The sequence below is a fragment of the Eublepharis macularius genome, chromosome 13, assembly GCF_028583425.1.
Source record: "Eublepharis macularius isolate TG4126 chromosome 13, MPM_Emac_v1.0, whole genome shotgun sequence".
NCBI lineage: Eukaryota > Metazoa > Chordata > Lepidosauria > Squamata > Eublepharidae > Eublepharis > Eublepharis macularius.
In genome coordinates this window covers 8,432,469-8,460,116 of record NC_072802.1, presented here as the reverse complement: position 1 = coordinate 8,460,116, position 27,648 = coordinate 8,432,469, and the positions used below count along the sequence as shown (strand labels likewise).

Below are 27,648 nucleotides of genomic sequence, written 5' to 3'. Positions count from 1 at the left end.
CTTTACCACATCCCCCCCAATTGACAGCAAGACTTTTTCCTCAAGCATTTTAGTTGGTGTGTGTGTGTGTGTGTGTGTGTTGCTTTCATTTCAGCTTTTTAAAAAATTCTGCTTTCTAATCTGCTCTTTTCTCACCCACATCATTCATGGCATGTCCATTTACTTGCTGGGTTCCGTGCTTATGTGTGTTTTGATTTATTTACTTCCTAGGGCCCCATCTTTTTTCCCAGTGGAGATCCAAAGCCGTTTGCATTGTTCTTGCCTCCGTTTTATCCATACAACAACCCTTTGGGGTGAGTTAGACTGAGAGAGTATGACTGGCCCAAGATCACATTGCAGAGTAAAGATTTGACTCTGAGCCTCCCAGATTTTAGGGCCAAGCTACAAGTGACGAATGACGTAGTGATCAAGTGGAGTGCAAGTGAACAGGGAGGAATACATGTGAGTCTGTTCACTTGCCGTTCAAGTGTCATTTGTCACTTGTAACTTGGCTCTTAGTCGAACACTAACCGCGATACTGGTTCTCTCATTTTAATGTCCAAATTGTTCTTATTTTTTAAAATGGGAAGTTGCATGTTACAGACCTTCTGCGCTGCTTTGGGAACACTACTTGAAAAGAGGGGGGGGGTATGTGGAGCTGCCCTTGAAGATGGATCAGGAAATTTCGGTTTGTGCAAAATATTGCAACTCATTTGTTATCAAGGTCTAGCTGGTAAGACCGTGCTGCTCCTATCCTGAGGTCATATCATTGGCTGCTGATTGGTTTTTGGGGTCCAGTTCAAGGCCCTGGTGCTTACCTTGAAAACCCTTCGTAATTTTGGTGCCCATGTGCCCGAAGGACTGCCTCTCCCTGCCTCCCGCTGTGCTTCAGTGTCGCTTGTCCCAGAAGGGTCTATTGTTGGTATGAGGTGCATTCTGCAACTGCCCAGGGCTGGGGGGGGGGGGGTTGGTGGCTGCTCCGTGCTTGCAGAACAGCCTTCCGTCAGCAGGGCTTCCACCCTCCTGGTTTTTTGGCAAGGCTGCCAGATATGGCTTGAGCTTTTTGGACATTTTGAGTCTGGGCAAAAAAGATAATGCTTTTCCTAACTATGAATGGGTTGTTTGGTTATTTTAAAGCAATTTTAATGTTGTTGTTTTTTTGTGACGTGCTTGTTATCTGCCTTGGGACCAGATCTGTTAGGAGAAAGACAGGCCTCTTGGCCTTTTAGCTAAGATTAGGTGTAATATCGGATATCTAAATAAGTACATGAAAAAACTCAAAGCCGGCAATGAAAAGCAGGGAACCTAAACCAGTGAATAAACTAGGAACCAATATCAAAGAAACACTCCAAGGTTATCCCTATTTACAATGACACACCAAAGAACACCATGTAATAAAACAAGATTCCAAAATGTTAATAAGCACCGCACTGTAAACCAATGATGAATGTATTATATATACAAACTCATGCTGTCCAAAAGAAAGTACCAGTGACATAAGGTGTAATAACAAATCATACATGCATTTTACACATGCAAGTTTACAAATAATACATATCTTGCTTTCACATATGTCTTCACATGCACCACACACAACAGGCATCTGGAATTCGTTCTATTGAAACAGGGCCTGAGTTTGTCTATTTACAGTGAAATCCTAAGCAGTTATTCCAGTCTGTGTACATGTACACAATGGGCTTAGACAGGAGTAACTCTTCGTAGGATACCACTGCTAGTCTATTTAATATCTTTTAGTGCTTATTAGTACTTTGTACGCTCGCCCTCCCTATTCCCGAGCATGCCTCTCTTGACCTGTGAGGTATTTGGGAGCTAAATAAAGTATGGGAAAGAACCATGCAACTCTCTGCTGCTGGTAAGCGGCGCCTGGGGGCCAAACTACACAAGGCTGTTTTTTAACAAGGCAGGTCTGGAAAAAGTGCAGCTCCAAAATGGGGCAAATACTTTCCCAGAGCCATTTCCGCTCCAGAAAATAGCATGGAGGGAGGCAGGAGCCCCTCCTCCCCCCATTCCCTGGCCCTGATCCGATCTCCCCCTGCCTCCCCCCCCGCCCCGCCTCCACAGACTTTTAAAACAATGTTCCTTGCTTCTGCTTTGTTTCCACAAGGACAGCGAGCCACGTCTGGGTGGACCCATGCATTTTGTTCCTTAGTTGTGGCTAACTGGACCCTTTGATTCCAATGGTTGACTTGCTTAGAACTGGAGGCGTGGCCCAGGGGACCCACCTGTGCGGAAATCAGTGGGGAAGGGAGAGTAGTGATGGATAGATGTGCACAGGGTTGAATTGTACTTGATCTCAAAAATTTGGCCTGCGGTATATTTGTTGAGCAATAGGAAAGAGAGTTCCTGATGTGAGAAGGCAGCAAGATCAGCTCACACAAATGGATAGATGCGGCCCTTTAAATCCTTTTCCTTTTTGAGCATTTGCGTTCTCACTCCTCCATATTGTTAATTTAATTATTCACACCTACACCACGGTTATGTTATAGACATTCCCTTCTTTTCTTTCTCTATGTGTACACACACACAAAGGTTATATGTATCGAGGAAGGTTAATGCACGTTGACTGACAGTGGGCTTTTTACACATTGCCCGTGCATTGTGTGTGGATACCAAGTAAAGAAAACTGGCCTACCTACCAGTGTGCACTTTACACAATTGGTGTTCGTTCTCCCCCGTCACTTGGAAAGTACAGTTGTATCCTGTGAATCTGTTCCACTCACAGTGGCATTTTTCCCCAATGAAAGGAGCACAGCCCTTTGTCGATTTCTGTACATTCTCCAGGCCTTTATGCAAATGTGGTATTTATGCACATTCTTGAAGTCATACAAACCATAACATGAATGTTTTTTTTGTGTGCATAGCTCTCCACTTCCCTGTGCATTAGGAAGTTTCAGGGCTGAAGCTCCAGGCGGTGCTTCTTTGCCAGGAAAGTTGTGCTGGGGACACTATGCTCTTATGACGTCTGCTTGTTTACAGAAACACCTTCAACACGGAGATGCACAGGGTCCGTTCAGAGGAGCCCCCAATATAGTACATCTACCTGGACCCAGGATCCCTGCCCTTCTAGGAAAGCATGTTTGTTTCTTGGGATCTGGGCCTCAGATCAGTTGGTGTTAGGGTTGCTCATTGTCTCCTTCTCTTCTTCCTCTTGACCTGGACCATCAAAACATATTGAGGAATGGGCCAAGAAAGCTTTGGTTTGGAAGGAGACTTCTGACTACAGAAGTGGCCAAACAGGTTACCTGAAATCATTGTAATGATCACCCTTTGTTTTCCCCCCCCCACAGCTATGGGTTAACCAAGAAGATGGTGTCGAGGAAGGAACTAGCGAAGTACAGAATGGGCACTTGGACCCAAATGCTACAGACTGCCTCTGTCTCGGTAGAACCCTTCAGAACCGAGACCAGATGAGAGCCAATGTCATTAATGAAATCATGAGCACTGAACGCCATTATATCAAACATCTGAAGGACATTTGTGAGGTATGGTAGCCGTCTCCTTGATTAAGATGAAAGTGTTGGAGGTCACCTGTGTGCCATGGGAAAGAAACTTGGGCTGGAAAGGAACACACAATAATATACAGAAAGCTAGTTTGATAGAAATGAATATTGCAAGCCTAAAGCTCTCCACTGCTGTCAACTTCAGGTAGCCACCAAACACTAGCTGATGGTTTAGAAAGAAAGAGATACCAAACCAAAGAACACCCCCTCAGTAGAGTTGTTCAGAGTTGCTTTTGTTGAAACTAAAAGAAGGTGTAGTAAAGGAGTTGTGGGAATTTGATCTCCAGTCGGTGGGCTGTGCCCTATATCTGGGTTGTCCCCTCTAACCCAAAATGGGTCACACCAACAACTTTGCCATTGTCTTTTTTCCTATGGCTTTTTTGTTGTTGTTGAAAGAAGGAGAATAAAAGGGAGGAATAAAACAGACTGGAAGTAGGAAAAAAATAATATTGGACCCTTTTCCCTGGGTTGGGATTAAAAAGAATTGCAGGTTGGAAAAGGTAGCAGGGGTAGCCTCTTCTTAATCATTGCAGTGCATGGTGGGCTTTGGAGAAACCTGCACTGATTTCCAGGTGCATCAACTGTGGTCCATTGGCTGTATGCCCCTGCTTTTTGAATAGTTGCAGTGGGATGCCAAAGCCAAATACACTGGCAACGAAGGAAAAAATTCCACCATGATTGTCTAACTACTAAGGGTGTTATAGGCTTTAACTATCCTGATTTAGAATTTTATCAAGCCGCTACCAGATTGCTTAACGCCCTTCAAATTTTAATCCCATCAGACACTGCAGACTGGGTGAATATTCTGCAATCGGAAATCAAACATAATAACATACAAAATCTGCTTTGGAACCCCAAAAAAGAATGTTTGCAAAAAATAAACAACCCTTTCCTCAAAGCAATACTTAAAACTTGGGTTCGATTTAGGTATAAAATCATGCCAAAGATTTCTAGATTCTCTTCGTTTCTTGATCAGCAGTGGTTCCCACCAGGACAAACTAAGGCCTTCAAAAAGCATGGTTGCAATCAAATATGACCCACATAATTGATATAACATCAAATAATGGAATTATAAGTAAAATGAAACAGAAACAAAAAATACAACAAAAATACATTGGTTCACTTACTTACAACTTTCAAATATGTTAAACCAACTTGACATTTGGAAAATACTCAAAACATCCCTATCAGAATTTGAACTTCTTCTAGATACTAAAATTCTTAAACGGAAAGGTTTAATCTCAAAATTATATAACATCTTAATGGCTTCAGTACAGACTAAGACTTTTGAAACGTCAAACAAACTGGCACTTGGATTGTAAATCAGAATTTACAGCAGAGCAATGGAAGGGAATTTGGACTTCAAATATATTGAACTCAAGAATAGTTATATCTAAAATCCAAACATATAAAATAATACATAGGTGGTATTTGATGCCAAAAAAATTATCTTTGATTGCTACAACAGATTCACCACTTTGCTGAAAAGGTGGGAATGTTTGCGCATTGCTGGTGGGAGTGCCCTCAGATCGAAATCTTTTGGAAAGATGTATTAGGACACATAAAAGAAATAACTGGCTACACAATCCCTCTCAATCCAGAAATTTTATTTCTGGATCAATGGAATACAATTGAGATCCCTCAAAGTAGAATAGAACTGATAAGCATCCTTTTTGTTGTTGCCAAAAGCTTAATAGCTTCAAATGGGAAAACGCTCAAATTGCCTTCAATAGATGATTGGTTGGAGAAAATATGGGATTATTATATACAAGATAAAATATATGATAGGATATTTCAAGCAGAGCACTAACCGAAAGAGACTAATTTTATAGCACAATGGTTACCATTTCTTGATTATGTGACCAAAAAAAACAGGCAACCGCCTAAAAACTTATTTTTTATTACTCTAGATCAATGAAACAAAACAATTTGACAAGAGAGTTTATTATATCTATTATATTGGTTAATTTGACTATTGTACAGTTATTTACAAAACAAAACTTGTATAGAATTAATAAGCATTTATACACAGTTTGTGAATACTTACTGTTATTATCTAATTATGTATAATATTTCTGAATTATTATAAAAAATTATTTTTAAAAAATGATTGACTAACTACAAGCAATAAGAAACTTGATTACAGAAGATTAATCTTTTGAGCTATTAGATAAATATAAATAACTAGCGACAAAGCCCATTGTGGGAAAAAATACAATGGGCTCTAGAAAAGGGGAGGGCGGGCAGGTGGGCATTCCTCATCTTCCGTCACTGATAACAGCTGAATGAAGGCAGGGGGTGGGCATGGCCACTTCCTCTGCACCTGATCTTGGCTGAGTGAGGGGGGTGGGCATTGCCACCTGCTCCATGTCTGATCCGGCTGGGTGAAGGGGAGACGGGCATTGCCAACTGCTCCATGCCTGATTCTGGCAGGTTGAATGGGGGGGGGGGCGGGCATTGCCTCCTACTTCGCTCTTGAACCCAGCTGGGTGAAAGTGGAGGATGGGCATTGCTACCTGCTCCTCTCCTGATCCCAGCTACGTGAAGGCGGAGGGCAGGCATTGCTGCCTGCTCTGCACCTGACCCCGGCCTGGGCTTCCCACCATGGTGCGCTCTCTGGAGGTCTGGCTGCCTCATCTGGGCTTCCCTCCACAGCAGTGCCCTCTGGAGGCGCACCAGGGCAGCAAGTGAGTTGTCTTGAATACACTTAGCCTTTTATATAGTAGGATTATATACTTTTGTCTCTGAACTGTGATTTGTGATCTGTGTGTAATCAAGTTTCTTACTGCTTGTAGTTAGACAATTACAGTGGAATTTTCCCCCTCATTATCATTGCATGTTTCTGTGGTTCTCCTTCTATATAAGAGCCAAATACAGACAGGAGAGGACTCCTAAGCAAGTATACTCAGAATCCTGCTCAGGTCTATTCAGAGGGACTTACTCCCAGAAAAGTATTTATAGAATTGCCCCGTGAATCTGATGTGTTTATGGGGAAGTGAGAATATTTGTTATTTTCCACTTCCATAGCAACAGTTATATGCCTACCATTGTAGATAAAATGTCTGAAAATGCAGCAACAGTGAGCCATTACCTAGCATGAAGCTTGTAGCTGGCTAGTCTGTTCTTGGCATAGGAAATACTCAAGTGAAATTCTGGCTTGATGTAAAGATGCTGCCAATTTTGCAGTCTGACTGGTTCAGCTCAAAAATTCCAGTTTCATTTTTGTTTCTCCCTTGTGACAGTCAAATGCACAAGCCTAAATTTTCAAGCCATTTTCAATTTTATCCTGTTAATCATACAGAATCACAGAGCTGGAAGGGGCCATACAGACCTTCTAGTCCAACCCCATGCCCAATGCAGGATGAACCTAAAGCATCCCAGACAAATATTCATCCAGCCTCTTCTGGAAAACTGCCAGTGAAGGGGAGCTCACCACCTCCCTAGGCAGCTGATTCCACCTTTGAACCACTCTGACCGTGAAAAAGGTTTTCCTAATATCCAGCCGGTACCTTTCTGCATGTAATTTAAGCCCATTGCTTCGAGTCCTATCCTCTGCTGCCAACTGGAACAGCTCCCTGCCCTCCTCCAAATTCGAATATTTCGAATATTTAAAGAGAGCAATCATGTCCCCCCTCAACCTCCTCTTCTCCAAACTAAACATTCCCAAGGCCCTCAGCCTTTCCTCGTAGGGCTCAGTCTCCAGACCCCTGATCATCCTCGTTGCTCTCAGAATCACAGAGTTGGAAGGGGCCATACAGACCTTCTAGACCAACACCCTAGTCCAATGCAGGATGAGCCTAAAGCAACCTTGACAAAGATTCATCCAACCTCTTCTTGAAAACTGCCAGTGAAGGGAAGCTCACCACCTTCCTGGGCAGCTATTTCCACCTTTGAACTACTCTGACTGTAAAAAAGTTTTTCCTAATATCCTAATAACAGTCCCCACACCCCTGATCATTCTTGTCACTCTCCTCTGCACCCTCGCAATTTTGTCCACATCCTTTTAGAAGTGAGGCCTCCAGAACTGCACACAGTACTCCAGGTGCGGCCTGACCAAGGCAGTATAGAGAGGGACTATGACCTCCTGCGATTTCGATGCAGGAGGATTTCGATGCAACCCAAGACCAAGTTTGCTTTTTTTGCCACCGCATCACACTGACTGCTCATATTTAGTTTACAGTCCACTCTTACTCCAAGATCTCTTTTTCATGCACTACTACCTAGAAATGTATCCTCCATCCTATATTTGTGCTTCCCATTTTTGTGGCCCAGATGTAATACTGTGCACTTGTCTTTGTTGAATTGCATCCTGTTCACAGCTGCCACTTCTCCAGAGTGTTCAGACTTTGTTGAATTTTATCTCTATCTTCTTGGATGTTTGCCACTCCTCCCAATTTGGTATCATCAGCAAATTTAATGAGTAGCCCATTTACCCCTTCATCCAGATCACTGATAAAAATATTGAAAAGTACCAGGCCCAAAACCGAGCCCTGCAGCACCCCACTGGACATCTCCCTCCAATCTGATGAAACGCCATTGACCACCAGTCTTTGGGGGCAGTCCTCTAACCAGTTCCCTATCCACCGAACTGTCCTATAGTCCAGTCCGCAGTCTTCCAGTTTACGCATTAGAATGTCATGGGGAACCATATCAAAAGCTTTACTGAACTCCAGGTAAATCACGTCGACAGAGTTCCCATGATCCAGTAAGATCATCACTCGATCAAAGAAGGAAACCAGGTTGGTCTGACAAGATCTGTTGGGGACAAAACCATGTTGACTTCCCCAGATTGCCAAGTGGTCCTTCAGATGCTTACAGATCGATCCCTTTAAAATCTGCTCTAATATCTTCCCAGTAACAAAAGTCAGATTGACTGGCCTGTAGTTTCCTAGGTCATCCTTCATCCCTTTCTTAAAGATTGGGATAACATTCGCTCTTCTCCAGTCTTGTGGCACATCCCCAGTCCTCTAGAAGGCCTTGAAGATGATGGACAGAGGCTCTGCAAGTTCTCTAGATAGTTCTTTGAGCTCTTTTGGGTTGCACCCCACCCCACCCAGGGGATTTGTCTTCATCCAGTGCAGCCAGGTGCCTCTCCACTACCTCTCTGTCAATGTCAACTAGCCACCCAGGTGTCCTGCCGTGTCTACTACCATCTCTAGATGGGCTCAAGGTCTTCAGGGAGAAAACAGAGGCAAAAAAGTCATTAAGCCTGTCTGCTTTTTCTCTGTCCTCCATCAGAATTTCCCCTTCCACTCGAAACAGCGGTCCAAGTGCCTTTTCTATCTTACGTTTACTTCTCACATATCTGTAGGAGTTTTTCTTATTGTAGCGAGCCCTCCTGGCCAGACCCGGCTGAGCTTTGGCTTCTCTGATGGCTGATCTGCAGTACCTAGTAACCCTCATATACTCCTCTTTAGAGGTCTGTCTTTCTCTCCATTTCCTGAACATTTCCTTTTTCTCCCTTAGTTTATTCTGGAGTGCTCTGTTCATCCACACTGGTTTCTTGGAGCCCTTACCATGTTTCCATCTTGCTGGGATAGTGAGGGCTTGAGCTTGCAAAAGCTCATGTTTGAGAAGAGCCCAACCTTCGCTCGCTCCTTTCCCTTCCAGCACACTTCCCCATGGAATGACTCTCATCAAGCCTCTGAGCTCATTGAAGTCGGCCCTATGGAAATCTAACCTATGAGAGTCTGGCTACGAACTTCCTTGGCCCCCCACACCAACTGAAATTCAAGGAGGACATGGTCACTTCCCCCTAAGGTCCCCACCATCTTCACCTCATCTACCAATTCTTCCCCGTTGGTTAATATAAAGTCTAGTATGGCCGAGCCCCTTGTAGCTTCCTCCACCATTTGAAAAAGGAAGTTATCGGCCAGGCAGGTCAGGAAGTTGTGTGATCCTTGTCGCTTTGCTGAGCTTGTCTCCCAGCACACATCAGGAAAGTTGAAGTCAACCATAATTATAAGGTTCTGATATCTGTATACTCTACCAATCTGTTCAAGGAGGGCAGCATCCATTTTCTCTCCCTGGTCAGGCGGTCTGTAGCAGACTTCAACAACAATACCCTTTGTCCTTCCTCCCCTTATTTCCACCCATATATTTTCCACTGGGCTGTCAACCCCATTCTCCAGAACTTACTGTCAATCAAGCCCTCTCCTCACATACAATGCTACTCCGCCTCTTCTTCTACCCTTCTGGTTTTTCTTGAACAACTCATACCCATCCACTACCACATTCCAGTCACAGGAATCATCCCACCAAGTCTCAGTAATTCCTACTATATCGTAGACCTCTGTTTGCAAGAGAAGCTCAAGCTCTTCCTTCTTATTACCCATACTTCAGGCATTGGTATACAGGCACTTGTAGCCTTGTACCTTTGTTTGATCTGCCCTACCCCGCTGTTTTCACTTCTTCGTTGAAATCCCCTGTCGATCACCCCCTTCCCCTTGCGGCATCAGTTTAAAGCTCTCCAGGTTCTTTCCAAACATTTTCTTCCCTGACCTTGAGTGGAGAAGCCCATCATGTGCTAGAAGGCCTTCTCTAAGAAAACTTATCCCGTGGTCCCAGAACCCAAAGCACTCCCGCCAGCACAGCCACCTCAGCCAACGATTCACCTTGAGTATGGTCTACTCCCTTTACATTCCTCTTCCTTTGACAGGAAGGGTAGAAGAGAATACCACCTGTGCCCCCATTGTCTTCGACTGCCTTCCAAGAGCTTCATAGTCCTCTTTCATTCTTGTGATGATATTCGTGGCCGTGTCATTCGTTCTCATGTGAACCAACACAAACGGGTACTGATCAGTCAGTCTGATCAGTTTCGTCAGTCGGTCTGTAATATCCTGAATTCTGGCTCCCAGCAAGCAACACATCTCTCGGAGTAGGGAATCTGGCCTAGATACATGACGTTCCATACCCCTGAGCAGAGAATCCCCAATGACCACCACCTTCTGTTTTCTTCCACTTCCTTATGACCCCATACCCTCTTCACTCTCTCCTCCAGGTTTTTGTGGTCTCCTTCCATTCTAGTCTCCATCACCATCTTAAGCACCTCAAAACAATTCTTGACCTCCAGTGGACCAGAGCGTCGCCTTAGTCCATGTCTTCCGGTTTGTATTGCAGAACTGAGAGGAGGCTCAGAAGGGAGATTGACTTTTCCTTCTTCTCTTGGACTTGCTTCTTCAGGCTTGGGCAGAGCCCCCAGGCTCTTCTCAATACAATCCTCCCCTTCCTTGGTTTCCTGAAGAGAAAGCTGTACCCAGATCCAGTGGATCCCACACACTAGCGATGTGCAAAAGGTTCTATTCCACCACTGCCCCAGGATATTGCCACCTTTCTAAACTTTGGCACTGCAAGTCTTAGATCATTTTCCTATCTAGAGTTTTGATAACCCACCAACTGTCTATTTTGCACAGCTCATTTAAAGCCCATATCAGGTGAGCTACAGTGTAATGAGATGGACTATTATATTTTAGGGCCCCCCTGAAAAGACAGACCAAGCCTCATACTAGGTTATTGCTAACATTTGCCCGTTCACAGGACAGGCCTGGCCTCAGTCTAGGCATGGATGAATATGCCTTTTTTGTTCCTTTTTGGCTTTGGAGTTTGTTCTCACAAACCTTTCCAAGTCATTCAGTTTTTCTCAAGGGGATCCTGGTTTGTTTTGTCTGTTCTTTGATGCCATTTTATGTAATTTTGCATCAATTTTTATGTCATTGCAACTGGCGCAAAAATAACAGTATGCATACATACATTTAACAGCCATCTGGGCTCTGAGAAGGAGCAGGAAAGGGAGCTGCTAGAGTGGTGAATCTTTTTCTGTTGCCTGCCTTAACTGCTGCAGGAATTTGCTGAGAGCCAAACTACAAGTGACGCCTGCAGCGCCGGATCTAGGCACACGGGCGCACGGGGCAAACTTTGCCCATGTGCTCTGCGCGCGCGCACAGCGCTCACACGCTCCCTTTCGTGATGTCATCACGCAGGGCCGGGAGGCATGCCCGCCTGCGCGGCAAGCCGGCCGCTCCAGCACCCAGTGAGCTGTGGAACTTGAGGTGGCGCGGGCATGCGCTGGGGTGGCTGGCTGGCTTGCCCCACGTGCAGGACCTCCCAGCCCTGCCCTCAGCCACCACGTGGCAAGGCAGCTGCCCCAGCGCATGCCCTCCCTGCCACCAGTTCCACAGCTCACCAGGTGCTGGGGTGGCCGGCTTGCTGTGCGGCTGGCTGAGCGCAGGGCTAGGAGGCCCTGCACATGGTTCGCATGCCCCACTGCCCTGTGCCACCTGCGCGGCAAGCTGGCCGCCCCAGTGCACGGTGAGCTGCGGAGGTGAGGGCGTGTGCTGGGGCAGCTGGCTTGCCGCGCTGGTGGCTGATTGCAGGGCTGGGAGGTCCTGCACACGCGGCAAGCCACCCTTCCTCATCGGCGGGGCTGGCGAGGGTCTCCCAACCCTGTGCTCAGCCTCCCAGGCGGCTGGCAGCCACACCCAGTGCCCCCTCTTTGGTGGTGCCGGGGGCAGGCTACCCCCCCCTGCCCCCTCGATCCAGCCCTGGACGCCTAACACTAGTTGGACACTTGTCAGCTTCCCTCAAGTTTTGATGGGAAATGTAGGCACCTTGGTCTTGCAGCTTGGCTCTCCAACTACTGTCCAATGGACTTTTCAACTGTCACTTGTCCAACATTCTGCCAAGCTGCCTACATTTCCCATCAAAACTTGAAGGAAGCTGACAAGTGTCCAACTTGTGTCAGGCATCACTTTTAGTTTGACTCTGAGGTTGCTGTGGGGGAGGACAGTGTTTGGGGCTACGTGAGTGTGTAGAACCTGCTGTAAAGTGGTGCCAGTTGGAGTAAGTGCTTCTCTTTGTCTTTTTTGCCTGAGTTGGAGCTGATTGCAGAGGGGGATTGTTACTAACTGGAGAGTGTCTGTTTTGCCTGGGGCTGACTGCTGGCCCCACCCTCTACTGACTGAGCCTTGAATTGAATTAGGCTCCTCCTCACCAGAGGCACATCACAGCCATCTGAGAAGGAGCAGGAAAGGGAGCTGCAGCTAGAAGAGTACTCTTGGAATATACTTGGAAGGCGATGATGTCGACAGAAGGGCCCTTTCCAGTCACCTGCATGGAGTGTGCCATGGTTGTTTTCCTCCTGAAAGAGAAGACGGACTTCTCTTGTCAGAAGCGTAAGCTGGTCAGGCTCTTGGAGGAGAAGATTCAGAGACTGGGGGAGAGGATCACCACCCTTCAGGAAACCAAGGAAGGGGAGGATTTTATTGAGAAGAGCCTGGGGGCTCTGCACAAGCCTGAAGAAGTAAGTCCAAGAGAAGAAGGAAGAGTCAATCTCCCTTCTGAGCCTCCTCTCAGTTCTGCAATACAAACCAGAAGACGTGGACTAAGGCGACGCTCTGGTCCACTGGAGGTCAAGAATCATTTTGAGGTGCTTGAGATGGTGACGGAGATGAGAATGGAAGGAGAACCACAAAAACCTGGAGGAGGGAGTGAAGAGGTTCCACACGGAACTGAAAGGAAATGGAAGGTGGTGGTCATCAGGGACTCTCTGCTCAGGGGTATGGAATGTCATGTATCTAGGCCAGATTCCCTACTCCAAGAGATGTGTTGCTTGCCGGGAGCCAGAATTCAGGATATTACAGACCGGCTGATCAGGCCCAATTTGTGCTGGTTCATGTGAGAACGAATGACACGACCGCGAATACCATCACAAGAATTAAAGAGGACTATGAAGCTCTTGGAAGGCAGTCGAAGACAATGGGGGCACAGGTGGTATTCTCTTCTATCCTTCCTGTTAAAGGAAGAGGAATGCAAAGGGAGTAGACCATACTCGAGGTGAATCGTTGGCTGAGGTGGTGGTGCCGGCAGGAGCGCTTTGGGTTCTGGGACCACGGGATAAGTTTTCTTATACAGATCCACCTGTATCCCCATCCCAAAGATCAAATCTAGCATGAGGCCTGCTTGATGCGTAGGAACTGATACAACTTGGGAGAGCCATGGATGACACCAGGTCCGAAACCTGTGCAGAGGTGGCATCATCAATGTGGATGTTGAAGTCACACATGGCCAATAACCTGGGGTGCTCCCAGACCCAACCTGCCACAACCTCCAACAGGCTTGACCGGGTAGCTGCTGGTGTGCCAGGTGGTTGGTACTCCAGACAGGTAGCCAAACTCTCCTCAGGATCTTACGTGAGGCCAAAACAATCAATACCTGTAATCTTTCGTGCAGGGAGCTGCCTGAAGGAGAAACACTCCCGAATGAGAATCGCCGCCCCTCTCTCCCGACCATCCGTCCGGGACTGGTGAAGAACCGAGAACCCGGGGGAGGGCAGTTCTTTCAAGGCAACTGTTTCGCCATCCCTCACCCAGGTCTCAGTCACGCATACCAGGTCCACATTTTTTGCTGCGATATAATCTTGCAGTGTCTTGGTCTTGTTATTTATGGACCTGGCATTACACAACAACGGTGCCAGAGGGAGGCATTTCATCCTCATAGCCCCACAACCAGCATGCCTTGAGATGGGGTGCAGGTTGGAAGGACACCGAGCCCTACCACATCTCTGTGGCCTTCCTTTCCCTCCCAGCACACTCCCCCATGGAATGACTCTCATCAAGCCTCTGAGTTCATTGAAGTCGGCCCTATGAAAATCTAACCTACAAGTCTGGCTACAAATTTTCTTGGTCCCCCACAGCAACTGTAATTCAAGGAGGACATGGTCACTTCCCCCTAAGGTCCCCACCACCTTCACCCCATCTACCAATTCTTCCTTGTTGGTTAATATTAAGGTCTAGTATGGCCGAGCCCCTTGTAGCTTCCTCCACCATTTGAAAAAGGAGAATTTCAGTCCGGCTTCTGTCCAGAACATGAGATGGAGACAGTACTGATCGCCCTCACAGATCAGCTTCACAGACATCTGGACCAAGGCTGGTTGGCACTGCTGATTTTGTTGGACCTTTCAGCAGTGTTCAACATAGTTGTCTATGAACTGTTGACCCACTGCCGTGCCAAGGTGGGGATCTGAGGGACTGCCATGCAGTGGCTTGTCTCTTTTCTTAGTTGGGGACAGAGGGTGGTGCTTGGGGAGAGCTTATTCACACGCCAGCCTTTGGTGTGTGGCATCCCGCAAGGGGCAATACTCTCCCCCTTGCTATTCAACCTATATATGCGTCCCCTTGCCCAGCTGGTGTCAAGTTTCAGACTGGGTTGTCACCAGTATGTGGATGACACCCAGTTGTATTGGTTGATGGGCGGGCGGCCTAACACTGCCCCTGATGTCCTATTGAGAGCCTTGGAGGCTATGGCTAGATGGATAAAGCAGAACCGGCTGAAGCTGAACTTGGTAAAGACGGAGATCCTGTACTTGGGCTGGGGATTGCCAGATTTGGGAATCCGGTTCCCAACCTTTGATGGGACAATTTTAGTTCCTGTCTCATCGGTCCGGAGTCTTGGAGAGATACTGGATTCCTCCTTATCGATGGAGGGCCAGGTCACGGCAGTTGCCCAGTCTGCATTTTTCCATCTTCAACAGGCCAGGCAGCTTGCGCCCTATCTGTCGACCCACGACCTAACTACAGCGATCCATGCAACAGTCACCTCCAGAATAGATTACTGTAACTCGCTCTACGCAGGGCTTCCCTTGGGCTTAACCCGGAAATTACAGCGGGGTCAGAACACTGTTGCACATGTCCTGATGGGCATGCCATACAGGACACATATTACTCCCATCTTGCAGCAGCTGCACTGGCTCCCCGTAGAGTTCCAGGTTAGGTTCAAGGTTTTGGTTTTAACCTTTAGTTTTAACCTTTGGTTTTAACCTTTAAAGCCCTAAATGGAATGGGACCAGCATACCTGCAGGACCGTCTCTCCTCATTTGTACCCCCGAGAGCATTCAGATCTGCAAATAAGAACTTACTGGTGGTCCCCAGCCCCAGGGAGGCCAGCTGGCCTCGACCAGGACCAGGGTTTTTTCAGTCCTGGCCCTAACCTCCACCAGGTTAGGGCCAGGACTGAAAAAGCCCTGGTGCTGTTCCAGTTGGCAGCAGAGGATAGGACTCGAAGCAACGGGCTTAAATTACATGTACAAAGGTACCGGCTGGATATTAAGAAAAACTTTTTTACGGTCAGAGTAGTTCAAAGGTAGAAATAGCTGCCTAGGAAGGTGGTGAGTTTCCCTTCACTGGCAGTTTTAAAGAAGAGGCTGGATGAATCTTTGTCAGGGATGCTTTAGGCTCATCCTGCATTGGACTAGGGGGTTGGACTAGAAGGTCTGTATGGCCCCTTCCAACTCTGTGATTCTGTATATATACCATGGGGGGGGGAGCATCATGGTATAACCCGATCTCGTCAGATCTTGAAAGCTAAGCAGGATCAGTACTTGGATGGGTGACTACTAAGAAAGACTACCAAGAAAGAAGGCACTGGCAAACCACCTCTGCTTCTCACCTACCTTGACAGACCCTTGCTGGATCCACCATAAGTCGATTGCAGCTGGATGGCGCACGCGCGCACACACACACACACACACACACAATTATACCACACCCAGCCACACCAGAGGCTTCATAATCCTGGATAAATCCACACGTCCGTCTTTATTTCTGTGCCAGGAATGAGTTTCTAGTATGTGCAGGGCATGGTTGCTCACAAAGCTAGGCCCAGCCCGAGTTTCCTGATATACTCCAGTGGTTCTCTACTCTGTGGCTGTCTTTTCTCCAGCTGCTCGTCTCAAATGGCTGTGTTGGGGCAGTGCCCACACAAGCTCTGCTCTATTCCAGTGCCAGTGCTTGGTCCCAGGAGCTGCTGAGGGAAAGAGAGTTGCTCTTTTTCTGCTTTGCCGGGTTCTGGAAGCTCTTTTTTTCAGCCCTTCTCCTTGAGGCCGAACTTCAAACTTTTCTTCTTCATACGGGGCCCAGAAGTAAAGACCACAACTCAGAGCTTCTGCCACACCCAGCTTAAAAATGCCCAGCCCTGTTTCCAGCCTGTGCCGAGTCAGTAGCATGAGAGGTTCCTGTCCACTGTTCCATGTCTAAGTGACATGGATGGTGGTTCCAGCACAGAAGCAAATAAATTTACATTTTTACTTCTGTCATTTGAATGGCAGGGGTCTGCACTGCGCTGTAGAAGAAGCGGCCTCGCGGCTGTTTGCTTGCTTTCCTTTCCTCTCATGGTATTTTTTTGTACTAGAAAGGAGAAAGTCAGAATGCACCAAACTGCCATACCTGCTCTTTTAACTGGCTCTCCAGGGCCATCTTCTCAGTGCGTTTGAGGACTTTGTTGGAATTGCTCTGGTTCACATCAGCTTGCAGTTTCAAATCTGTGTGTCAAGGCAAACGATATTGCTCAAGTTTCTTAGTTAGCTCTTTATTATCCCAAATGGAATCGAATGAGAAATCTTGCCAGAAGGTGGAGTGCCAACAAATCTTTTCAGATGTCTTTTTAAAACAGAGAAGACTGAAACGGGCATTGCCATTTGCAAAGCAACTGGCTGGCTGCTGCTTCAGAGGAACTCATTTTGTCCAAATTAAGTGTACACAGCCTGAGCAATTCCCTCCCTTCCACAACCCCCTCCACAGCTGGAAGAGACAGCTTAATCACGCCAGGCTCCCTCTAAATAGGTTGATTCCTCTTTGTGCTGAAGTGAGATTGAGAAAGCAGATTGACCTTGCCTCACACAATTGCAAGGGTAACAGGAAAGAGAGAGGGGCTGCAGTGGTCTTGTTTTAGTGAACTGCCCAGCTCCCCACCATCATCAGAAACGGTGCTACCTTCTCCAAATATTTGTGGATTCCCTCAGAAATCCAAAATAGTAAAGAGTCCAGTAGCACCTTTAAGATTAACCAACTTTATTGTAGCATAAGCTTTCAAGAACTACAGCTCTCTTTGTCAGATGCATCGAATGAAGAGAGCTGTGATTCTCGGAAGCTTATGCTACAAAAAAGGTTGGTTAGTCTTAAAGGTGCTTCTGGACTCTTTACTATTTTGCTACTACGGACTAACACAGCTAACACCTCTGGATCTCAGAAACCCAGAGGCATTTCCCCCAATACTGGTGCTTCCCCTGCTATGCCTTGCAGGGCCCCCGTGGCTCTCCCAAGGAGCGTGAGGGGGAGGCTGATTTTCCAAATGGACTTAGGCTGTTTTTTTAAGGAAAAGGTTTTCCTTTCTTTTTCTTTACTTTCTTTTTTGGGAAAATTAAATATGGCATATCCTGCAAAGCAGGTCGTCGGGTATGTGTTCTCAGTTTTGTTTATTGACTTCAGTACTGGCCATTTAAGAGATTCTGTGACCAGTAGAGCTTTACAACTACGGGTGTGCACTTCAGGTTTCCCATTCGGGTTTTTAACCCAAATTGGGCCCGATTTGTATAGATTCGGGGTTCCCGAATTGGCCCCAGCATTGCTGAGCCAATTAGAGAATCCTGAAGCAAAGCTTTCCAAAGCATTTCGGAACACTTCAGGAAGCTTTGTGTAGAGCAGCAGCAGCAGCACTTACCTTGCCATTTGCAAACAGTGGCAAGAAAAGCGTTCAAAGCTCCCCGGCCTCTTTTTCACCCAATGGGAGGGGGAAGAGGGAGTTCTCTCTTTCCCCCTCCCATTGGATGAAAAAGCCAGCCTGAAAGTTTAAAAAGCTCAAATCAGCTCTTTTCAGGGCTGCTTTGAGCTTTCAAAACTCCACTGGCCTTTTTCACCCAGTGGGAGGGGGGAAGAAGGAACTCCCTCTTCCCCCCTCCCATTGGATGAAAATGCCTGTGGGAAGTGGTGCTTTGTATGCTCCGAATATTTACAAAGCACTCCAAAGCAACTTAAATACCCAAACCTGAAGCTGCTTGCCACTTCAGGTTTAGGGTTATTCCGGATTTTTTTCCTGCTTCGGTTATACCCAATTTTTTTTCAAGTGCACACCCCTATTTACAACTATGTGAGTTTTTTTCTGGTTTTGTTTTATTTTTCATTTCTTTTCATGCATATGCTTGGCCAAGAGGACCTTTTTTTCTTGTTTCTGTTTTCTTCAATAAAGTTCTTTGTTTTGTTTGTTTGCTTTATGGCATTTCCCCCCATCATTTTCATGTCATTTATACATCCCACACTTTTCCCACCACTTACTTGCTATTTGTTTTCTTTCACAGAGTTGGACAAGGGGGAGGCCATAGTTTTGTCCCAAGTTTGGAGAAACCATAAAAGCAAACTGAACTTTTGGATCCAACGAGAGTTGTCCCAAACTTTTGTGTCATCCCTAGCCATGAGTCCACAGTATAAGACAGTGCTGCTGGAGTGCGCACTGCATAGCTATGCAATTCCCCAGTACCAGGGGATAATTTTACATCAGCAATAGGAGCAAGCAGCTGTGCAGCCCTGGAGAGACAGACAGGAGTGCAGACCAGACTGTGCTATAGCCCAGGGTTCCCCCGAGGCATTGTAAGGTTATTGGCTGCCCCAATTCAAATTAAAGAGTTTTCCACCAGAAGATCAAGGATGGATCTTTCCTTAGACAGTGTATGGTTTAACTCCCCCCCCCTTTTTTCAGGCTTCCTTTCTTCCCAGGAGGAGGGAAGTTTGGCTCCACCTCTTGTGGCAGCCATTTGGGGTTTGGCTCCAGCTCTTGAAGTAGCCATTTTGGGTGGTGCTCACCATCCTTCCCAAACTTCCAAAGGTGCCCACAGTCCCATTGGCCCTTGTGCTCCCATTCAGCAGTGCCATAAACCATTGCTTTTCGCACCACAAGGAATCTGTGCTGCAATAGCTTCCCAGTGGTACATGGTCCTTCTCCCCCTCCCCACATTCTCCTGGTTGCTTGTCCACTGCCTGTCACTCTCTGTCACCTAATGCTAAGGTCCTCTAACAACTGGCAAGCATAAAGGTCCTCAGTTCCAAGATTCTGTGCAGTGCACAGAAGGGAAGCATGTAAATGTCCAACTGAACATCCACATTTTGGCCACACCATGAGTTTGATCTCAGCACTATGAGCTTGTAGATCGATCAAATATTAATTTAGTGAGGAAATTCTGAAGCAAATTGTCCAACTTCACTTTTCCTTACTGTAATTCTAATGTAAGTTTTCATGGATTGGATTTTTTTGGAGAGATTTGTATGTATGTATGCATCTGCACACACAGCAGAAAACTAACACAGCATAAACTATTGAATTTGACAAATTGATGCTGAACGTCATTGTCTTAAAACTAAGCCTTCATCCATCTATTTTTAGCCTTCCAGCAATCTCCCACAGGGTGACATTTTCACACCAGCCAGCTCTCCAGCTGCAGTCTAATAGAAAGAAGGGATGAAGGCATACGTCCCCCCCCCCAGTCATTACATCCTTGGGGGGATATGATTAGGGATGTGCAAAACCTCTTTATTTCTGTTGCGTTTTCTGCTTTTCCATCCAATGCACGTGCTACTGTTTGCCTTCAGTGGGGTGAATACTCAAATGCATGCCCCCCACCTCAGTTCTTAAACCTATGGCTGCCTTATACACCCACCAACTGCTGATACCCACAGACACTTGCCTATACCAATTGAAAGTGAATTGTTGCATATACCAACAGAAAGTGAACCGCACAGAAGGTGGGCTTGGGATAATTGTCTGCATCAGCAGAAATGCACTATCCGTACGAAACCTGGGAAACAGCAGCGTCCCTTACCCCTGATATGGGTGCTATCCGGAGAGTCCTTGATGGGCCTCTGATTCTATTGCCTGATTGTCTGGGGAGACTGCAAGAGCACAACAGTGCTGTCGTCCTTTGTCGCTGTGAGCCAAGCCATCTGCGTCTTATCACTGGTCAAGTGAGGGATGAGAGCGCCCAGCCAGCTGAATGAGGGCTCTGTACTCCAGCTGTCCGTGCTTACCAAGGACAGATCATCCTTTTGGTTCCCTTTCACTAGTAAATCCCTTTCCTTGTTTGACTCAGCTTTTTGCCCTATGGTGGATTCCTTGCTAGGCTCAGCTGCTTGCGTTGTCGTTCTCCTGGGTTCAGCTCCCTCCCCCAGAGTCTGTCTAAGGTGACATTTCTGAGACCCATCATGGCAGATGCATTTTCTGTCTGGTGTACAGGCGTATGATGACACGTGCATGGACTGGGAAGAGCTCGCATCCTGCCATTTCACATGCTATGGATAGCCAAAGTAGATTTTGAGGATTCATGTGCTGTCCAACAGCTGCGTGTTTCTAATATTGATGTTTTAGTTGTACTTAGAAAAGTGCCCCATGGAGGAGAGGCGGAAGCTTCTCCCTAGTCTCATCCTGTGCCATGTTCCTGAGCCAAATCAGGCCTCATTTCCCAACATCACATCTGTTTGATGTTGCACAGCACATAATGTCTAGTTAGGCCGTGAGACTTAAACACAAATAATTGTGCTCAAGTGAATTCCGGTCCCTTAGAACCAGTTCACACTTTGGTTTTTAAAGTTGCACAGAAAACACCCACCTAAAAAACAAAAACAAAATTCACATATGTAAGTAGCGAAGATGAATTTGACAAGGTTAGTTAACCTGGTTGCAGTAACTTTCTGGATTGTGGTTTCCTGTTTATTTTAAGGTAACCCCACTACTGGAATGCTAATGCAGCATCCGACAACTGGAAGCTGTGAGTGTGTGTTTGAGTGTGTGTGTGTGTGTCTTCCTTTATTGAGTCCAGCCATCTCATTTTAGGTCTTCCTCTTTTCCTGCTGCCTTCTACTTTTCCTAGCATTATTGACTTTTCCAGAAAATCTTGTCTTTTCATGATGTGACCAAAGTACGATAACCTTAGTTTTGTTATTTTAGCTTCTAGGGAGGATTCAGGCTTGATTTGACCTAGTACCGACTTATTTGTCTTTTTGGCTGTCCATGGTATCCACAAAACTCTCCTCCAGCACCACATTTCAAATGTGTATTTTGTCCTTTAAAATTCAGTACTGTGGTTTAAAAAGTGAAATTTGAATCAGTACTTAGATGGGCCTTCAGGGGAGCTCATAGCTGAAAGCTCCAAACTGGGGCAATAGCCACTGAAGGGACCTGTTATCTCCCCACCCCCCACCCTGAGAAATCAGGCCTGTGATTTCATCTTTTGTTTTAAAAAGAGTGAGAGAGATCTAAATTGCTTTCCCCCCCCCCCCCACAATTCATTTTTGGAACTGTAAGGCTCTGGTACACCCAGTTGCTCAGTAAGTGATAAACTTTTGAGTATTTTCTCCAAGGGGTGCTGAGCCACCAGGCAAATTTAAAAGCTCTATAGTTGCTACATTTTGTACAATTAAATGCTATTCATATTTGATGCAAGTAAATCATTTTAAATACCTATTTTAGGTTAGTGCTGTTCTACACTAATTCTTCCCACCTTGTAGGCCCATTCACCCCAAACATCTGCTGTGGGCCTAACCAAAACTGATGTGAAGCAGGTTCAGTTGTGGGGAGAATCCTGGGGAAAGTACTCAGCTTATCAGAGAGCAGTAGAGAAAAGCAACCGATCAGAAACTAGCAAAAATATCAGCCCTGTGACATGGGGTGTGTGCCTCCCCAACAGGCATTTACTCTGGCTAAAACCTCAGGAGTGGGAGCCACTGCAGCCCAAATCCCACAGGGAATTGTCCTTTTAGTGAGCAGGGGGAAGAGCCCTCAATGACAAAACTTGCCACTAATGGTCAAACCACATGAGACAACAGATACACTTGAATTACACTTGAATTATACTCAAATACACTCGAATTACAAAATACACTTCAAGTACCTGTGTAATTCGAGTGTATTTTGCTTAGTGTGGTGAGACACGTTCAGAAAAGGTGGAGTGACTCACTAGCTGATCATCCCCAGCCATGGCCAATCCATGAAAGCACTTTGGGCAGCTCAGGGGAGGTAGCTGTGACCCTGGGTATGTTTTCAGGTTGCAGAGTTGCTTAGCCTGGTGTTAGCAATGGGCTGGAGAGGAATGGAACTCATTCTTTCTGCCTACTGAGTCCCTTCCACTTCCTCTCCAGAGTACTTTCATTGGGCCTTTAGGTCCATTTTTCAACACCTGCCTCAGCTCCCCACTCAAGCTTGTGGATTCACATCAAAATGGCAGGGGGGAAAGCCTTTCCAATGTCAGAAGCAACTTCTGGAAAATCTTGGGTTGTCCAATTTGAGCAGACAAGCAATGACTCCTCCCCAGCAAACTCTGCAGCCGCTTCCAGCTTCTCCCTCTCCTTAGCTCCATCAGTAATGGAGGAAGGTGTTGTGTCCTCACAGTGGGCGGCAAGATAGTCCTCTTGGAATACATGGGCGGAGCTCGCCTCACTCTAACTGGCTTTTAACTCACAAGAGTTGTACAGTGAGTAAGCACAAAACCAAGAAGCCATGGAAAACAGCTGATCCAGGTACCTGAATCATTTGGTAGGGAAATGTAGAATAGACAAAAGCAGGGGAAGACAGAGAAGGGAAGGCACCAATGTGCGACCATGTCTTTGTTTTTGTTTTTAAAGCCCCCAAACCAGACAGTTTTGCTCTCACGTAAGCATCCCCTGAACTGTGCACTTACTGTGTTTTCACTGTCATCCTCTTCTCTTTCAGGGTTATTTGAAGCAGTGTCGGAAGAGAAGAGACATGTTCAGTGATGAACAGTTGAAGATCATCTTTGGCAACATTGAGGAAATCTACAGGTTTCAGATGGGCTTTGTAAGAGACTTGGAGAAGCAGTACAACAACGAGGACCCCCATCTCAGTGAAATTGGGCCGTGTTTTCTGGAGCATGTAAGTGTTTCCAAGGGGGGCAAAGAGTAAAATGGACCTGTCCGATCCAGTCTTCGTTCATTATTTTTGAGGCACAGGTGACCAATGGGAACACAAACATGTGCATGTGGGAACAGCTCCCTTTGGTATGACCCGCATTGCAGCAGTGTGCATGTGCGTGCGGGCGTGCGTGCGCGTGACGATGGTTCAGGTCACTAACTAAGCTTTTTGGTCCAGGAAGAGGACAGGGTCATGATTATTGGATGAGCCTGAACAGTTTCTGCTTCAAGCCCTGAAGTGCATAGTCTTGAATTTTGGCTGTTACTTATTGATTAGCAATAAAATAGTGACTTATGAAACATTTCCCACTATATGCGTCTCAGATAAGTTCTTGAAACCTCTGGCCTGGTTTGAAGATCCTGCTTTCCAGCCTGCCTTTCTTCAAGGACTCTGATGTTTCAACTTGCCAATTGACCCTTGGGGTAGGGTTCCCAGGTCCCTATATCCTCCTGGTGGTGGGGGACCCAAGACATTCCTGGAGTAGTCTCCTTGCACTTTGCTCATGTGCGCTCCCAGTTGGGTGCAATGATGTTACTTCTGGGAAGTGACATCATCACACCAGCCACAGGCATGCTCCCTCGCTTTGCACAGGGCCAATTCTGGTCTATTTGGGGCCAAAATTGGCCCCCATGAAGTGCGGGAGCAAGCCCACGCCTGGCATGATGACATCACTTGGGGAGGTGATATCGTCACGTCCCGCTCAGAGCACACCCGGTGTGCACTTTCCCAGGTTGCCTGCCAGTGGTGGGCAATTGCCAGGAGGTTTGCTGCCTCCCCCTGATCTCTGGCAGGCAACTGGGTTGCCTACCTTGAGGCCAGGACTGCAATATTTAGTCCACCTCTCAACGGTGACAATAAAAGTTGTTTAGCTGGGTCACTTACTCCTCATTCTTGATTTTTTCCCTCCGTGTCACTGTTCTTTTTCTTCCACCAACTGTTACTTCCCCTTGCCCGCTGCAAATCTGCCATGGGGTTTCTCTGCTCTGCATCCAGCCGGAGTTTCCATGTAAATGCTGAAACCTTTCAGATGGCACTGGTTGCAGAAGTCCTTCCCAGCTGATGGTACCAATACCAGAGGATGGGCAAGAATGAAAAGAGTCTGTGTGCTTCCAAATTTACGCAAATTCCACAGTATCAAGAAGAGGAAAGCATGTGGGAATCATTTTTACCAGTGGGGTGCTGAATTCCTACTGTAATACATGTGGGGAAGACTGATACTATGGGCTGGGACATTCACACACAGATGCATGCCACTCAATATCAGATATTTCAGCTATCATGAGATAAACTTATTGTGAAGATGAGGGTAGTTAGGAGAAGTGTTGACCCAAGAAAAATCTGTTCCCCTCTGGGAATCTCTGCTTGCCTCTAACTCCAGTGCGATCTGGGGGATCTTTTCCGTTAAGCAGCTTGGCTTTTCAGTTCTTGTAGCAGCCTTCTAAGCAGAGTTATCCGTTGACTTGCAGTGGAGTTATAAGGGTGTAATCTCTGCACTGAAGTGCACTGTTCATGTCTTAAAAAGAACGTAAAAATGAGTTTATTTGAGTCAAAATGTTGAAAATGCAGTTCCTAATGCGGTAGCAACTGCTACACTGCCCAGAGCTGCTTCTCGTTTTTTATATCCCCAAACCATTCTGCTTCCTTTTTATCTATTTCTGCCATCTCAAGTGATTCATTTTCACCCTCACGTGTGCATGCGCGCTCATACACATGCACGTACAGACATCACAGCCAGCCAGGAAATTCAGATGAGGAAAAGGTCCATTTGGGTTTTCTGTAATGAGAGAATGTATTGAATGATAAGTTTAATGTTATGTTTAGAAATCTGGATCTGAAATGATAGAAGCCATAGATTTCCAGCCTGGGCTGTGGATGCCATACCTGGCCAGCCAGGAGCCAGGCACACCTGCTTAGGAATAAATGGCTCCCATGGCATGGAGTAAGGTTGCCCTCTTGCCTGTCTCTCTTCTGCAAGTGGTCATTTGCTCCCTGGCTCAGCAACCCTGGCATGGGCCAGGTTTCCAACTGTCATGGGCATCTGAGTGGTACCACTGTCTCCAACATTAAACATCACTTGTGGCATAGTTGCCAAAAAGTTTAGCCAGCACTGTTATTTACAATATTGCTTGCAGTCAGGATTTGATTTGAAGTTTTGGAGAATCAGGTTTCTTCTCAAAGTATCAAGGGGCATGATGAAATTCTCAGGATAAGAGTTCATATGCAGGAGAGCTTGTGCCATTAGCTTCTTCCAGTGTTATCAAGCTCCATCCCTGAAGTCCTGGACATGACTTGACTTTTCTGATTGGCCGTCTGCCATCCTGTGTTCAATCAAGTGTCAGTCCATTTTGGACTTCTACCACTAGTCTCTACTGCCTGATTTGCCAGGCACCTCCCCTTTACTTTGTGGCCTGGTTCAGATGCTTTTTGAACCCCGTAAGAGTGCATGAGGCTACCTGTGGGTTTGCATCCTCATAAGGACCATGCAGAGGTGCTGGCTGTGTGGCCTGGCGCATCCATTTGGAGAGCAGACTCTGAGCCCTTGCAGTTTGTGATGGACCTTTCTCCAGCTCCCGTAGTGGCATAAACCATGTCAAATTCAAATCGGGGCAGTGCTACTTGCATGTGCTGTGATTTTTGCCATCAAAGAATTATTGTAAAAATAACTCTTGAGTGCTTTCGGCACCACGTGGAAGATGTGAGACATCCTTGTTTGATTAGAAGAGTAAATGATTGGCCTCTCTGATTGCGTAGTGGACCTTTCACCATAATCTCAGCTGAGAACAAATTTGCTCACTTGGGAAAGAAGTGCAGATGTGAAATGCTGCTAGCATATGTAGGGAAGCTAGGCTAAATATTTCAGTTGCTAAATAGCTCTCCATCATCTTTCTTTAATGCTCCATTTAATGCTCCATTTGAGATTCCACATCAGAAAAGAGTCCTTCAACCTAATCGCCCCCAAAGTCACACAGAACCATGAAGTTTCTCCTACTTTTGCCAGGTTTTGCACTCTTCTTTCTCTGCCTTCTTGGATCTCCCAATATTTCATGTAGTTTGGACCTTGACAACGTGACTGAAACATAAGCATTCCAGTAGATGCACATAGTACAGAGAAGGCGATAGCGTGTTAGTCAGGACCGCTTCGGATTGCAGCTGTAGGGTTGTCGTTTGTTGTGCTCTGCCACATTTTTTTAATGAAGAATTTTATTTAACAGAAAAGAAAGTTTAATAAAGTAAGTGCATAGCAAAAAGATTATACAGATTCTAGATTAGACATCAAAATTGAAACTTATATTATCTTATACAAACAATAAGTATGTAAGCAATACATCTATAATAGTTTTGGGAGTTAAACAGACAATACACTTAAACTTCTTTGATCTATGCATGTTTGACTTCCCTTAGCCAAAATACATAACATTTCTCCTTCCCTCTCCTTCCCTCTCTCCCTCTGAACTTCTATTTCAATTAATTATACCTAAATATTCAAAAAGATCCTTCCATTTTTTCCAAAACTCATTTAACGGTCTATTATGTAAATAGGTAGTCAATTTAGCCATTGATGCGTATTCATGAATCTTATCTCTCCACTTTTACAGTTCCCTGAATATACTAAACTTATACACCAGAAAGAAAAATTGAGCATAACCCATTCCTGGAGAATACGTGTAGGGGACATTGTATTTGGTGGCACATTTCAAAATACAAGCTCCCACGTGTGGTTTGAAGCAGCACAGAGCCCAGCAGTGGTCTTCAGCCCTTGCAGAGCTGGAAGCCAGGTTGCAGGTAGTCCCGTGACATCGGAGGCACGTGACCGGAAGAGTGAAAGCCAGAATTGTCACCCCACTCTGTCAAGGCCAGGACCATGGACAGCAGATCCAAACACTGGGGGCAGGAAATGTGGCAAGTGTCAGGACGTGCCGTGCCCTGGAGGAATCATCTCCTCCACTGAGTGACCTCACCTTGCTATCCTGCTGCTCTTCTCAGCATGCATGTAAAAAGAGGCAGGCGGCATGGCACCTTTGCCTTCAGTGCAGGAGGTCAATCCAAAAGGAAGTTTTAAAAAAACCAGCAGCTCCATAGGGGTTTGTGACTCAGCAGGAGGGACTCCAAAGTCACCTGAGAATATCAACCCACTAGACCACTGACCCAGAGTTTATACGAAGCTCGTAGATTTTTTCAGGTGGAGAACAGGACGGATTAGGGAATGATGCCCTGGTGGAGACTGGGGGTGGGGTGGGGGAACAGTGCTGTATTATTATTTGTTTTGTTGTGAATGAGGATTCTTGTGCGTACATAACTGAAAGCCCTCTCCAAACATAGCAGTGACCCATCAGGGAGCTGGCTGTACCACAGTGTACAAATATGTAAGATGTTTGCATTGATAGGGATCCCTCTTCGGCTCGCCCCT

At 46.2% G+C, this 27,648-nt stretch overlaps 1 protein-coding gene across 4 annotated transcripts in view; it reads left to right on the top strand.

Annotated features, from left to right (window-relative positions):
• ARHGEF9 (Cdc42 guanine nucleotide exchange factor 9) overlaps nt 1-27,648 on the top strand; it is a 408,379-nt gene that overhangs the window by 299,127 nt on the left and 81,604 nt on the right. For all 4 annotated transcript variants that reach the window (XM_054996023.1, XM_054996022.1, XM_054996024.1 and 1 more), the window contains 2 exons: nt 3,288-3,482; nt 23,022-23,201. In XM_054996023.1, the coding sequence (XP_054851998.1) occupies nt 3,288-3,482; nt 23,022-23,201 (375 nt within the window). The remainder of the gene's footprint in view (nt 1-3,287; nt 3,483-23,021; nt 23,202-27,648) is intronic.